The sequence below is a fragment of the Salvia miltiorrhiza genome, chromosome 7, assembly GCF_028751815.1.
Source record: "Salvia miltiorrhiza cultivar Shanhuang (shh) chromosome 7, IMPLAD_Smil_shh, whole genome shotgun sequence".
NCBI classification, from domain to species: domain Eukaryota; kingdom Viridiplantae; phylum Streptophyta; class Magnoliopsida; order Lamiales; family Lamiaceae; genus Salvia; species Salvia miltiorrhiza.
Window position 1 is genome coordinate 16,276,662 of NC_080393.1, and position 16,127 is coordinate 16,292,788.

At 37.5% G+C, this 16,127-nt stretch overlaps 1 protein-coding gene across 1 annotated transcript; it reads right to left on the minus strand.

Annotated features, from left to right (window-relative positions):
- Positions 1-13,025: 13,025 nt before the first annotated feature.
- On the minus strand, positions 13,026-15,488 carry LOC130995572 (40S ribosomal protein SA-like). Its single transcript, XM_057920911.1, has 5 exons — positions 15,215-15,488; positions 14,363-14,625; positions 14,058-14,255; positions 13,643-13,844; positions 13,026-13,315 (listed from the first exon to the last, which is right to left on the minus strand). Exons 1-5 carry the CDS (start codon positions 15,345-15,347, stop codon positions 13,209-13,211), a joined length of 903 nt encoding a protein of 300 aa, XP_057776894.1. The 5' UTR covers positions 15,348-15,488; the 3' UTR covers positions 13,026-13,208.
- Positions 15,489-16,127: the final 639 nt, after the last annotated feature.

Genomic DNA, 16,127 nt, shown 5'->3' on the forward strand with positions numbered 1-16,127 from the left:
AAAAATCCTGGAATAAAGTTCTATTGCTGTCAGTATGGAGACGTAAGAAGACCCTTCAATTATTTTCTCTCCAGGAAATTTTCAATTTCCCTCTTTTAATCTGCAAATTCATATAAACCCTAATATTCTTCGCATCTCTCTCATTTTCAGTGTAAGTAATTCCTTTGGGTGGACACTGCACAACAACAGTTGAATGTAGTTTCGAATGCCCAATTTGGTGAATTTGTTGAGAATTGTTTAGCTAGAGTGATAGAGGTTGAAGGGAAAGTTGCTGAATTTGATAAGAAGATGAAGGAGTTGGAGGATTTGAAGATTTACTATGGGAAGAAGATGTTTTGGATGTGTTGGTTGATTGTAATTAAACAGAGGGAATAACAAGTAGATGAATAATACCTGTCATCCGCCATGTTTCCGCGGTGCGCCACCACTTCTTGCGACTATCCAACTCTCGTGGGCGTTAGAATAAGGCCGGAGGTGTTGGATTTGTATACTGAAAGCAAGAAAGTTTTATGCTTGTATACAATGTTTCCTAAGTTCACTATCTAATCTCCTATCTGATTGTGTTCATGATTGCATATGTATGTTCTTTATCTCTATATAAGAAGATTATATGGTGTGTTGTAGATCACAGAAGACCATATAATTGGAATAACCTTAAGAGATATAATATGATCACAGCCGAAATAACTCTAGGACAAGTTATTGGTTTAGGCTGCAGTATAGATGGAAGTAGTTTGTCTTGGCTACTTGTCTATACTGGTACGTCATTACGTATTGATAGGACCACAGTTGAGATGTATTCTTCTATCTGACTTAAGTGAACAATCAAGATCTTGGTGACTTATAAGATCTTAATACTAATAAGTATTCAGATATATATGTTAATTCGTATATCACTTTGACTTACTATGGGTGAAAGTTATATACTAACTCGAGTACTCTGTATCTTGGGTGATAGCGGTTAATATATGATATTTGATTATCTGTATTAGTACCCGTATCCGGTATAGGATAATGACATCCCCTTAAGGAGCTCAATAAGGTTTATTGCGCTAAACCCTGCAGGTTGATTAAGTTCAGGCGCAATAATAAAGTTTGAGTGGTACTGCTTAAGGATTTATAAAGAGATTAATTAATTTAAGCTGTCAGAGCTCTAATTAATTAATGGATGTCGGATATTGTAAATACGGAGATTTAATAAGTCTAAATACAAGCCCCCGACTCATCACCGGCAATAAAGGGGTAAGTCAGTATCGGTTCTCTAGTAGAATGAACTGATATTTATAAATTAATTATGGTCTGGGCTGACCATAGATAAATTAATTTATTTGAGGCCCATCTTTATTCCTTGTATCTGGTCCCTGGACTGGCCCAATGTCTCCTAGCCCTAGAAGGAGAGAAAAACGCCTCCTACACTAATTCTGTGCCCACACGTATTTAATTTTAATTAAATACAGCTGTCAGCTCTCAGGAAAACACACTGATAAAATATTAGGGTTTTGAGAACTGTGGGGCGCAGAGAAGAAAAACGTGTGGGGCTTATTTCTCTCTTGGGACTTTCATAGATCGTTGTCCATCCAACGGTGAAAGCTGAGCGGGATACAGTTCAGAAGATCTGAGCTGGAGTCAGATTTTCGCAGGAAACCAAGTTCTGGCAGTCTCCGTAAAACGGCCATAACTTCCTCCACAGAACTCCGATTCAGACGAATCAGGCAGCCACGGAAAGCTCTCTCGAAGACGAAGAAGTCATATTTCTGGGCGAAATACGATTTGAGGACGTTTGAAGCTTCAAACGAAGGCTTGAAGCTGACTGGTCTGTTCAGATACGAATCTGCGAATTCTTCTGAATTCTTCAGGTATTTCTGAACTCCAACGTGCAGCTGTTAATTTCATAGGAGCATATTAGGATTTAATCGTTGTATGATGAATTAATAATAATCCAAGAAACGATCATCGGGCAATCGAGTATTAATTCAATTTAATATTCCTTCAATTGGTATCAGAGCCCAGGATTAATTTCTTGGCTCTATTATTAATTTATGTACGATTAATAATGTGCGTTGTTTTTACTGCTGTTGTTCTTCGTGGCTTGTTGATTCGTGGGATACGTCGTTTGACGTTGTAATCGTTTTTCACCACGAGAAAATCCGTGGTTAGATTAGGATTTCAATTGTATTTGTTTTTCCGTTGTAAATCTGTAAAACCGAGGAACGAAACGAGGATGACGACGAATCAACAACGAGGAACGGTGTTTGGTGGAACGGAGGCCAACGGGCACGGAGCGAGCAAGGCCGCCGGCGCCGAGGGCCGCGCGCGCACGAGCGCTTGTGCGCTGTGCGTCGCGCGCCCGGGCTGGCGTCGTGCGTCCTTGCTGCTGCTCGTGCGGATCAGCGAGGCGAGGCCGAGGCGAGGCGGGGCTGGGGCGAGTGGGGGCGGTGCACGCCTAGGGCTGCGCATGTGCGCTTCGCGCGCTGCGTGCCCGGACGACGTCACACGGCCGCTGCTGTCGAGCTGCTGCTTGCGCGCCGAGGGGCCGGAGTCCGCTGCTGATGGCGCGGGTCAAGGCGAGGAGGAGGCGAGCGATGGGGGCAGCGCGCGCCTCGGGCAGTGCCTGCGCGCTGTGCGCGCGGCGTGCCCGGGAGGCGACGCACTGCCGCTGCCGCTGCTGCCGTCCAGTCCGCGCTGGAGCCCGCTGCTGGTGGCTGCGCGCGCCTGCTGCTGCAGCTGGTGGCGCCGAGAGCTGCTGCCGAGCCAGGCGGGTGCCGCGCCGGGCTGCTGCTCGTGCCGGGATGCGCGCCGGGGTGCTGCGATGCACGCCGGGAGCTGCTGCGGCGGTGCTGTCCAGCGGCTATCGAGGAAGGGAGGCGGCGGCGCCTAGGGTTCCAAACCCTTGGTGGCCGATTTTCAAACCCTAGGGGGCCCAAACCCTATTTTCAAAGACGGGCCTGATGAAGCTGTTCGGGCCGAGTTTTTACGTTTTTGAGCCTTTTCTTTTCTGTTTTAAATGTAATAGATTAGAATTAGGATTCCACGAATGGGTCACGAAGAACTTTATTATTTTAATTATGTTCTTTGCATGTCGTGGTGTTAATCCTTTATGCTCTTTGCATGCTGTTTTTGTCTCTGCTTGTTAATATGTGTTTATTAACTGCGCTTAGACAAGCATGCTAGGTTTATCGTTTTCTTAAGCATGTTTTAGAATTCTGTAAGCATGTTTTACATGTTGCATTCTAGATGAGCATGTTTAGGATTATGTGTTGAGCATGATCAAACCTTTTGAAAGAAAAAGACTAAGCTGTATTAATAATTTTATAGATGATTAAAAATTATTTAGATTGCCACAAGCGGCCTCTAGACAAAGTGATTGACGATGTGAGTAAACGTCCACACAGCGTGGCTTACTTCATGTTTGTTCTTTCATAAGTTTGTCAGATGAGGTTTCTATAAAAATATTTAAATCCATTAAAGTAGTGGGAGTTATGCAGTAAACGTCCACACAACGTGGCTTACTCGTATAATTTTTCACGAGTACTTTAGAGGATGGAATTAAATAAGATAACTAAGAAATTAAATTGAATGCGACATGGTCCGAGTGAGTATGTCAAATTCAAGAATTTAATTTCAAAGTTAAATTGTGGTTATTTCTTATTAATTTTTATTCTTAAAATTATGTAGACCTCCACATGCGGTCTCTAGACAAAGTGATTAGCAATGTGAGTAAACGTCCACCCAACGTGGCTTACTTCATATTTGTTTCTCATAAGTTTGTCAGAAGAGGTTTCTATAAAAATATTTAAATCCATTAAAGTAGTGGGAGTTATGCAGTAAACGTCCACCCAACGTGGCTTACTTGTGTAATTTTCACAAGTACTTTGGAGAATGGAATTAAATAAGATAACCAAGAAAATTAAATTGAAAGCGGCATGGTCCGAGTGAGTATGCTAATTTCGAGAATTTAATTTTCAAGGTTAAAATGTGGTCATTGCTTAGATATCATATCAAGTACAATGTACAACTCCCAAAGGAGTCCCTTCTTGATGATGATATGGTCTAGTTAAGGTGCCAACTATTAATTTCCTTTGTCAAAAGGTTAAGTTGACATGGATGGAAATTAAATGACTAGGTAAATAGTCTGGTTAAGGAGTTCGTGTGTAAACGTCCACCCAACGTGGCTTGCACATGGGATTCTTTGAGCCGTTGGAGGTTTCATTAATATTGTTTTATCAAAAGGTTACAATATTATTGTTACGAATTATGTGCTTTATGTTCGTTACTTTCAGATATGTCTATGTCTCCTGTTTCTTTATTCTTGCACAAAGTCTTTTAACCGGTCCACATATATAAAATGGAAACGCAGTTTTTGGTTTTTTATCTTTATCACAAACTAACACAATTTTTGTGTTGCTTACTACTCCACGTTCTATTGGTCCGAATAATGAGTCAACTGATGAGAAAAATGAATTACATAAAAGGTGACATAAGGCGAATAATGTGGCTATATGCTATATTATGAGTATAATGTCACAAACCTTGTAGCTCCAACATCAGGGCATGGACGATGCTATTAGCATCATGCTGAATCTCAAGAAAGTGTTCGGAGAGTTGGACTGAGCTGCTCATTTAAATTTGATGAGAGTAATCTTGTTATTTTTATGAGTGAGCACAACTCAGTGCACGAGCATGTCATGCAAATTTTTATGACGGACTTGACTTGCTCAGTGGGAGTATCGACGGTGAGGCAAAAGTCGATATTATCCTGAACTTTCTTCCCAAGTCTTTTAATTAAGAACTTCCGCCTCAATGCTGTTATGAGCAAGAAAGATAATACTTCTTTTGAGTTGTTGAATGCTCTAGTTACGGCTAAGGAAGTTGTGGGAAAGAGATGTGCAAGCACTTGTTATTGCCAAAGGAGAGCCATCTTCTTCGTCGTTTGACGGGAAGAAAAAGGGTCCAAGGGGCAAGAAAGACAAGGGAAATAGTGGGAGTAGTGGTGTGATAAGATTGAGTATTGAAGATTTTTTCTTTCAATACTCAAGGCAAAGGGTTAAGGTACTTCACTTGCTGTAGTAACTGAGACATATCAGCTCATTTTCTACTCAGTTGTGAGTAATGGATAACGAGAGAAACTGATAATGATTGTTACACCTTGCATGGCTTTTTAAGCTGACAAGGAAGCTGAGAAGTGATGAGATGATTGTCTTCATAGGCAACGTGACTAGACTCGCAATTGTTGCAATTGAAGCATTGTCTTTAAGTTCTAAAGACATAGTTTAGTTTTTGAGAGTTCCTTATCATGTTCCAAAATTTTGAATAGATGGGTCTTATGTCATTTTTGATAGTGGTGTTTCTATCATAAGAAATGACAAAGTTGTCTATTCTGGTATTTTGAACATCTCTCTTCATACTATAACTTGTCTACAAAATACCTTTATATTGCATTTACATCATCGAACAAAAGAAAGAGAAAAGTTAAGGCTAATCTCTCATGAGGATCTTACACATATATTGATACCCAAGAAATATGTCACATCTATCTTAATAGGATCCAAAGGCTCGTGTCTAAATAAGTACATTGGATTCAATCCAGGTTGTACTATTTCGAACCTGCAAATCCTGTATAGAGGAAAAGATGGAAACCAGGTCATTCATGACAAAGGGGATAAAGGGCCAATAATGTGTTAGAAATGATCTTTTCTGATTCATTGTCAGTGTTTGGGATTCCAACCCAGTTTACTACACCATGTAATCCCTATATAAAATGGTGTGGTGGAGAGAAAAAAATAGGTCACTCTTGGAAAAATATGTTCGATGATGAGTTATGTATCTTTGCAATTAGTCCTAAAGAATCAGAAGGTGGTTATTAGCAATGACACACGATTCTTAGAAATGGACTATGGGAGTAATCACTAATCCAAGTCAGATAGTGTACTTCAAGAAATTGAAGACATTAGACAGGCGATTCCATCACCCAAGCCAAGTGTGCAAGAGTTTTGTACCACAAGACACTGCACGCACTGTTGACACACATGTGCCACCACAGATCCATTGTAGTGGGAGGGTTGTGGGACAACCCGATCGATTTATGTTCTTGGGAGAATCTTTGGATTCAGTCCCTGGTAGTGAATATAAGAGAATCGACCCAGATATCTACTTGGAATTAGTGGAAGACGAGAATGTAGATTTCTGGCACGCCTCAATGGAGCAATCCATTAAGAATATGGTTGTATACTAAGAAAATCTTGCTACCAGAATGCCGTAAAGCCATAGGTTGCAAGTGAGTATACAAGAGAATGATAAGTCCGAATGAGCAAGGTCGTAGCTTTTAAAGCTAGACTGGTGGCGAAGGGTTATGCCCAGTGTGAAGGTATAGGTTATGATGATATTTTCGCCAGTGCCATGCTCAGAACATTCGGATCATTTTACCCATAGCAGCTCACTTAAACCATCGAGGTTACGTGAGGGAGGGAGAGAAACATCTCGTGTCAATCGCTCTCGTGTCATCGGTGATGTGGTTTATCTTGCATTTTATGTAGATAATATTCTCCTAATTGGCGACAATATGGAGCTATTGTCAAGACATAAAGTAATGGTTATCCGAACAGTCTCATATGAAAGACTAAGGAGGTACAGTATACATCTTTGTGATCAAAGTTATAAGGGATCACTAGAAAAGGATGTTGGGCTTATCTCGAGTGTCTTACATTGATACTGAGAATACTCGTTGTAGTATGAATACCGCCAAGAAAGGATTGCTACCTTTTAGATATGGCGTTCCTTTATCTATGAAGACTATGTCTTAAGATGCCTATTAAGGTTGAGGAAATGAAGGCAGTATTCTACGTTTCCGCAGTAGATAGCTTCATGTATGGATTACTATGTACGAGATCTTATATTTGCTATGCAGTTAGCATGATTGTAAGATACCTGTATAGTCCTAGTTAAGGATACTGAACTGTGGTAAATTATATTCTCAAGTTCATGACTAGAGAATAAGGATAGTTTACTAGTTAGACAGTTTAGTTCCTTTTTGGGTTATATGATTTCGGATTTCCAGGCTGACCGGAACAAAGAATAATTACCTCGAGCTATGTGTTTTCCTTGGGAGGTAAAACCTTTTGGTTTGACCACTACCTCCAGGGTCTAAGAGTGATTCCTAGTTTGCGTGAGAGCATCACCTTCGTGGTACCTCAAGTGCAGTTGCAAACTCTAAGGAATCCTAGAACCACAAGGGGTCAAACACATGGAGAGTAAGTACCAAGTTATACGATTATTCGTAAATTGAGGTTTTTGTGCTCAAAGAATAAATTCTCACATATTGGAGAAACCTACTGATCTTTTCACAAAAGGCTTATCGCAAATGGTCATTGAAAGATGGGAATGCGATTGATGCCAGATTGATGCCACCCACTTAGGAAACTTTAAGTATAAGTGGGAGAAGTGTTAGGTGATTGGTAAATAGACGCATTGTATACTAAAAGTTTGCTTTAGTATAAGTGGGAGATTGTTGGATTTGTATACTGAAAGCAAGAAAGTTTTATGCTTGTATACAATGTTTCCTAAGTTCACTATCTAATCTCCTATCTGATTGTGTTCATGATTGCATATGTATGTTCTTTATCTCTATATAAGAAGATTATATGGTGTGTTGTAGATCACAGAAGACCATATAATTGGAATAACCTTAAGAGATATAATATGATCACAGCCGAAATAACTCTAGGACAAGTTATTGGTTTAGGCTGCAGTATAGATGGAAGTAGTTTGTCTTGGCTACTTGTCTATACTGGTACGTCATTACGTATTGATAGGACCACAGTTGAGATGTATTCTTCTATCTGACTTAAGTGAAGAATCAAGATCTCGGTGACTTATAAGATCTTAATACTAATAAGTATTCAGATATATATGTTAATTCGTATATCACTTTGACTTACTATGGGTGAAAGTTATATACTAACTCGAGTACTCTGTATCTTGGGTGATAACGGTTAATATATGATATTTGAATATCTGTATTAGTACCCGTATCCGGTATAGGATAATGACATCCCCTTAAGGAGCTCAATAAGGTTTATTGCGCTAAACCCTGCAGGTTGATTAAGTTCAGGCGCAATAATAAAGTTTGAGTGGTACTGCTTAAGGATTTATAAAGAGATTAATTAATTTAAGCTGTCAGAGCTCTAATTAATTAATGGATGTCGGATATTTTAAATACGGAGATTTAATAAGTCTAAATACAAGCCCCCCGACTCATCACCGGTCAATAAAGGGGTAAGTCAGTATCGGTTCTCTAGTGGAATGAACTGATATTTATAAATTAATTATGGTCTGGGCTGACCATAGATAAATTAATTTATTTGAGGCCCATCTTTATTCCTTGTATCTGGTCCCTGGACTGACCCAATGTCTCCTAGCCCTAGAAGGAGAGAAAAACGCCTCCTACACTAATTCTGTGCCCACACGTATTTAATTTTAATTAAATACAGCTGTCAGCTCTCAGGAAAACACACTGATAAAATATTAGGGTTTTGAGAACTGTGGGGCGCAGAGAAGAAAAACGTGTGGGGCTTATTTCTCTCTTGGGACTTTCATAGATCGTTGTCCATCCAACGGTGAAAGCTGAGCGGGATACAGTTCAGAAGATCTGAGCTGGAGTCAGATTTTCGCAGGAAACCAAGTTCTGGCAGTCTCCGTAAAACGGCCATAACTTCCTCCACAGAACTCCGATTCAGACGAATCAGGCAGCCACGGAAAGCTCTCTCGAAGACGAAGAAGTCGTATTTCTGGGCGAAATACGATTTGAGGACGTTTGAAGCTTCAAACGAAGGCTTGAAGCTGACTGGTCTGTTCAGATACGAATCTGCGAATTCTTCTGAATTCTTCAGGTATTTCTGAACTCCAACGTGCAGCTGTTAATTTCATAGGAGCATATTAGGATTTAATCGTTGTATGATGAATTAATAATAATCCAAGAAACGATCATCGGGCAATCGAGTATTAATTCAATTTAATATTCCTTCAGGAGGAAGAATGATCGGAAGCGAGAAATGAATGATCGGAGAAAATGGAAATGAGAAAGAAGAAGGTACGTTTTGATTAAAACCCTATTTTTAATTCAGAGAACAAAACGACGTCGTTTTGTTCTGAATTGACACGTTAATTGACACATACGCAAAACGACGTCGTTTGGAAGCCACGCTGGATAAGTAATAGCCACGTAATTGCCATGTCAGAAAATGTGGTCGCCGGAATTGAAAATCGTGTCAAAATTGAACAACTAAATAAATTGGTGTATTAAAATGTAAATTCCTAACTTCGCGTCAAATATGAATTTTCGACAAAGTTGGTGTATTTTGGTGCAATTTTTCCTTAAATAAACATGTAACTGAATATTGTATATACGCTCTGTAAACTTTTTATGATCGTTTTAGATACAAATATGGGATTACATGTTTAATTAAATATGTAGGTAACTAAATATTGTATATACATTAATTGAACATTTTATGATCATTTTAGACAAAAATATGTTGTTACATATTCATTAAATAAACATGCAATTATAGTCATATAAGATAGCGTTGAGCTACAATTCCATTTTGAATAAGAACTACATGGTAAAAACTATGAAAATGTGATATATTGTATCGATAGAAAAAATATAACAAAAAAAATATATCTATATAATCTAGAGTAGACGAAATGAATAAAAAAAATTCGAAACAAAAAATTATTTCTAACAAGAGTAAGGTGATTTTTGGCGGGAAAATATAACTTACAATTTTTGAAAGTGATTGTGCTTATATATATATATATATATGGTGCGATTATAATGAGAACCACACTTATCGTGAGAACATAAGAACCATTAAAATCAATGCATCTACTATATAAATTAATGCATTCGCTATTAAATTTAATGCATCCGAAAATAATAAATTTTTTGCTCCCTTCAGGATTTGAAGTTTTGAACCCAGGATCTGCATTCATCCACCAAGATGATGCATCCACCGTAGATCTTGATGATCGAATGGTTTAAAATGGTTCTCTGTTCTAATTTTATTTAGTGGTTCTTATTTCAACCTCTCCCTATATATATATATATATATATATATATTTGTGAAATTATTTAATATAGTTTTTTATTCATGAGTTTTATTTTATTAAAATTGAGTACTAACTGAAATTGAAAATGAAAAATTATAATATTTATTTCAAATTGACCTGAATTAAATGTCTTATGAAATATATATCTAAGCAGAATATTGATCTATAAAATTTTAAAAGAGAAACTGCAACATTTAGTTGAATTTTACCTTAAATTAGTGTATTTGGCTGCAATCAGTCACTGAACAAAAAATAAAATAAAAAAAAAATCAACAATGACTTCAACTTACAAAGTCTTAATAAATTATTAAATTTATAATTACTTCATAATCTATCGAAATTTTATCATATATCACGTTAGTTATTGTTTTATGTGTATGACCACTCCCACCACATATTAAATTTTTAGATATTTTCGAAAGAGATTGTCCATGACTCTTGTTTGAAATTTAGTGAAATCTCATGGACTCATAATCATTTTGGCAATAAGAAACTTCTTGCCCGCTTTATTTTTCGAAATGAGTACTATTAGTCTAGTGTCCTTGCAAAGTTCATTTGATGGATCAATATTTATGAGAAGCGTGATTATGCATGCTAATATGATTTATTAAATTATATTTTTAGATTAATAGTGAAATACTTATAATTCCATGTTCTTATTTAACTTGAGAACTTTACATGTGTTTTTAAGTGTGCACTGTAATATCCCGATTTTTTCATAGAATAATTTTAGATTAATTTTAGAATATTTGATGAAAATTGAAGGAATTTAGTATTTATTTGGACTTAGAATAAATTAGATACGAAAAACAGTACTATTTTTAGTTAATTAGTAGGATTCATTTACTATGATTCTCAACTTTCGCATCTTTATAATTGTTATGAATTAATGGTTTTCAAATACAAATTTATATACTCTGGTATCTATGATAAAGAATGTTGAATGATCAATTTTTCAAAGAAAATTACACACACACACACACAGTTATATGCAATATACATTTATAATTAATCATTTAAAATTAATAAATAAAAACTATCTATATATGTATATGTGTTATATATATATATCACATATATATAAATAAATAATTATTTAAGTAAAGTAGATACATATATACATCTATATATAAATGTGTAACGGTCCAGTTCCCGAGAGAATAAGAAACATGCTACTTAATAGGATTTCTAAACTTTGCTTGAATAAAATAGGTGATATGCCCTTAGATTTGGGTAATACATTCATAATAAAACAACACCATCTGCCGCTCAATCTGCAAAAGGTTTTGAAAACAATTGCAGGGCTGAGTACTAGTATACTCAGTGGGTTTAGCCATTTCAAAACATTTGAAAATTTCATTTAAAAGAATAATTCATGTTATGAATAGTATAACATAGAAATATTTAAAAGCATTCTATGCATACATAAAATAAATTGTGGATCCATTTTCAGTCTTCTCTCTACTGGTGCTTCATCTATTATGTGAACTTGTGGGAGCAGTCCACAGAGGTCCACTACCATGCATGTTTCAGGAATGAGAGCAGCCCAAGTCTGACATTCTGAGGCAAGTGGGAGCAGCCCACAATACCCCTTTATGTGTACACAATTCTAACCAGGGCGATCCAATCGCTACGTCGGATAGAACCCGTTCGTTAGAGAATATTTTAACATGAACATTCATTTGCATTTGCATAAAATATTTAGAGTTTAATAACTCAAAACATACATTGGAAAATAAAAATCCATCTTGAAAGGACAAGCCTGTAGATAAAAGATTCACAATTCTCTTGTCTTATAAAGCCAATGCTAAATTCTTCTATCAAGTGGACCTACAAGATAATCAAATTTTAATAGGTATCAACTAATATTGTCTGAGCTACCAATTCAAGAAAGCTGCTAAAGCTTAATATTCTGCGCTCGAATTTTCAAAACACAATTGGAAATCTTTAAAAAAAATCGAATTTATCAAAATACTTTTATTACATTATTTACTATGCAAATTTATATCATATCTCATAATCACATAAAGTAATAAAATAATCAATCAAACTGAAATTATAGAGTCTAATTAATCGGACTCATTATTCAAATTAACCAACTGATTAACGACTCGACTAAATAATTTAAATAAAGCATGATTTAAATAATTCAAATCAGCCAAAAATCTTAACAAAATGCAGCCCAACTCTTTAATAAAATAAGGCCCATCTTAAATTAAAAGTATAGGCCCAAAATAATTAAAACAAGCAAGCCCAAACTTTCTCAAGTCAAACATCCTTATCCCTCCTTCTCCGGCGAGTGTCACCGTGAGGCCTCCACCATGGCGCCTTCACCCTCTTTCTTCATCTCGCTCACTTTCTCACTCACTCTCTAAAATCTAAATGCATCGGTTCACCCTCTCCCTCAAATCTCTCTCTCACAGCATCCTCCTCCTTCAAATCCGGCGGCTACTGCCGCCGTCTACAACCTCCATCTGCCTCCGACGCCGCGCCTCTCTCTACCCCCTCTCGCTTCTCTCTCCCTCAAAAAGAAAATGCCCAAATTCCAAAATCTGCCACCTCCCTTCTCTCCTCTCGGCTGGACTGTCAACGGCGAAGGGCCTCCACCGCCGCCGACTCTATCTCGTCTCCCCTCCTCTCCTTCTACTCGCGGTGTGCAGCCACGCGGGAGACAACAGCAGCAACCGCGCTGCCACGGTGACCACAGCAGCACTGCTGCCTTCGCTTCTCCCTCTCGCTCGGTCAAGCGGCAACAGCCCGTAAAGACACGAGTATTCTCAAATAAACTCACCGATTTTTTCTTAAAATTCATGTCCTTCCTAGAAAGATATCCGGGGATGAAGGAAGTTTTAAATTTAGACAGCAATAATAAGAAATTTTAATGCTTTAACTGAACAAGGCCTTGCGTGAGAAAGAGATGAAAACACACGCAGCACATTATGGCCGCCGAAAACAACATAAAATTTGGACGTAAAACAACTTCTAAAACATTCTACAAAAATTCATTCAGGTCTATGAAATGACGATTATGTGTAATTCGGTACAAAAACGCACACTTCTAAACGGGGATCATAAATTTAAAAAAAGGAGGCAGAAGTCTTTCATTCCCATCCAGTCGGGGCAATGTCAACAGGAGCAGCTGTTGGTGGAATTGCCGTTGGTGCAGCATCAACTGGTGGAGCGGCAGCTGCATCCCATCCATCAGGACCTATGCATGCAATTCAACATTAGCATTCATCAATTCAAGCACGTCATAGAAGACATCCTTCAGAGACACTTCGGGAAATGAAAACTCAACCATGCCATAGTTTTACATAGCAAGATACAGTTCCAATACAAAGGCTGACAAAATGACCAGTTATCAATTCAAGCCAGAGTTCAATTACTACCAGTGTTGAGATTTCAAACAATTTAAAACACATCTCTGGTAGCTGTTTTCAGAGAACTTCAGCTTGATTCCTTTCAGAACAAATACTCAACCAACCTCTAGATATTTACACACTACAACCCAACAATATCATAAAAGAACGCTAACCTGTATCAGCAGCTGCCCAACCACTGGCAACTGGTGGAGCTGCACTAGGCAAATCAGGAGCCCATTGAGCCTCTGGAATTTGAGCACTAGACCAATCAGCTCCAATTGCAGCAGCACCATAATCAGCATAATCCAGAGCTGGAGCTTCCTCCTGTTCTTCTTCCTTAGCCTCCTCTGGCTCCCTATAGAAGAACAGATCAACCTGCCAGAAAAAGTATATTAAAATGAGAACTTAAAGAGAGTGTCGAGATATGTTTCAATCAACATCACACATGATTGAGATCACACGCATGCCGAAATTGGACCAATACTCCAAATTTCAAAGACATAATAATTAAAGCACATATAATTTCCAATTAAAATACAAAAGCCACAGAGATGAAGAATTTCAAGAAAATATACTTCTGAATCTTACCATGATATCCCATTTGTGACCGGGAGCAATAACACCGCGCATCTGCAGCACCATCCTAGCCAAAAGCCAGAACAGGCAGCCAATACTGTGCTTTCCCTTGTTATTGGCGGGAATTCCAATATCGACATAACGCATAGGTGAGTCAGTATCACAGAAGGCAATTGTGGGGATATTATACAGAGCAGCTTCTTTGATAGGCTGCACAAAATTTTAAAATATTAGAGCAATTATTAAATACAATGTCCCATAAAGCAATAATCAAATTCAAAATAAGACTCCCCAAGAACAAGATATGAAAGGCTTGCCTGATGGTCAGTTCTTGGATCCGTTAGAATAAGAAGCCTTGGCTCGCTGAAAGTTGTCTGAAGCTGGTTGGTGAATGTTCCAGGGGTGTGACGCCCAGCAATAGCATTAGCACCAGTGTACTGAGCAAATTTCAGAACAGCTCTCTGACCATAAGGTCTAGCAGATTGGACAATTATGTCCTGAGGATTCTCAATACCAACAATAACTCTGGCAGCCATCTGCAGTTTTTCCCATGTCTTTCCAAGATTGATAATGTAAATTCCTGAATAATAAAGCAATTAAACCGAAATTAACATCCAAACAATAGAGTGAACCGATAACATTATATATAAGATAACAGTGACAAATCATGCATACACTAATAGAAAGTAATTGGTTCGCAGATTATATTAGCCAAGAATACTACAGCAAAAACGCCATCTTTAACAAAGGAGATACAAACTAAGGAAACCAACATAATTCAAAGATGCATTATTCACTAAGGCAGAATGAGAGTAATCACAGAGGCCAATTTGGTGGTATCTACTGATTATTTGGCATCTACATTAACCGAGGCCAAAATTTTCATAACCAAATACCAATCGAGTCTATAATCTAAACAACTACTCAAGCAGCAAGAGATATACAGTAAAAGTTCGAAATACATTGCAAAACATAAACTTACGGACATTACAATTCAGGGGGAAAAAAAACCTCATATTTCTTGTACTTTGTTTACTTTGATGCCTATGTTCAAGTAGAAATTAGAAACAAAACCCAATAGTCAAAATAGCACGACAAACAGCAGATCTAATCACGAAATTGAAACGAGATAATTGTGGCAAGAAAGACCGTAGTAGGCGTGATTTTACCATCGTTGCGGCGTTTGAATACATAGCGCTCCATCTGGAAATCGCAATTTTTGGTGCCGAGGTGAACTTCGGCAGCCAACATCAACTGAATGTCGGCCTCCTTAGTCGACAGAGTCCTTGGAGGGGTCGCCATGATTCAGTTCTTCAGCCGCTGGCTCCTTCGCGACACTGTTGAGGTGCAGAAATAGAGATTAGATAGATAGATGCAGCCGAATATATAAAATCATAAACCCTAGGCTAAGTTCTACTTATTGGGCCAAAATTGACATCCGATTAATTGGGTTTTGTATATTTTATGTTGGCCTATAAAGTTTTATCTAGACTTATAATGGTTCTGGGCTGGCCCAATAATATAATGTAGATTCAGTTTTAATTTTTTGTTATGGACAACACAAAATTAAATTTGATCAGTAAAAACATTGTACTCCCTTCATCCCACGAATCTTGACACGTTTGGTTTCGACACGAGAATTAAGGAGTTGTAGATTAGTATTTTAAGTGTGTAGTTAATAAAGTATAAAAGTGATCAAGTAGGAGAGAGAAGGTAATAAAAGTGATAAAGTAGGAGAGAGAATGTAATAAATGTGATAAAATAGGAGAGATAAGGTAATAATTATTACCGAAATGTGTCAAGATTCGTGGGACGGCCCAAAAAGGAAAATGTGTCAAAATTCATGGAACGGAGGGAGTATAAAATATATCCAATAAAAAAATATATCCAATAAATTTAGATCACGTGTGTTGCACTTGACACTTGAGATCCAGGGTGTAAGTCTCACTTTCATATTTCTGTATCTTTTTGTTTACTTTTTTTCTTTTATTTTAATTTTATATACTTTAATTTAATTTTATGATTATTAATTAGGATTCATAATTATTTTTTATCATTTAATTTCAATTTTACTTCATTCGA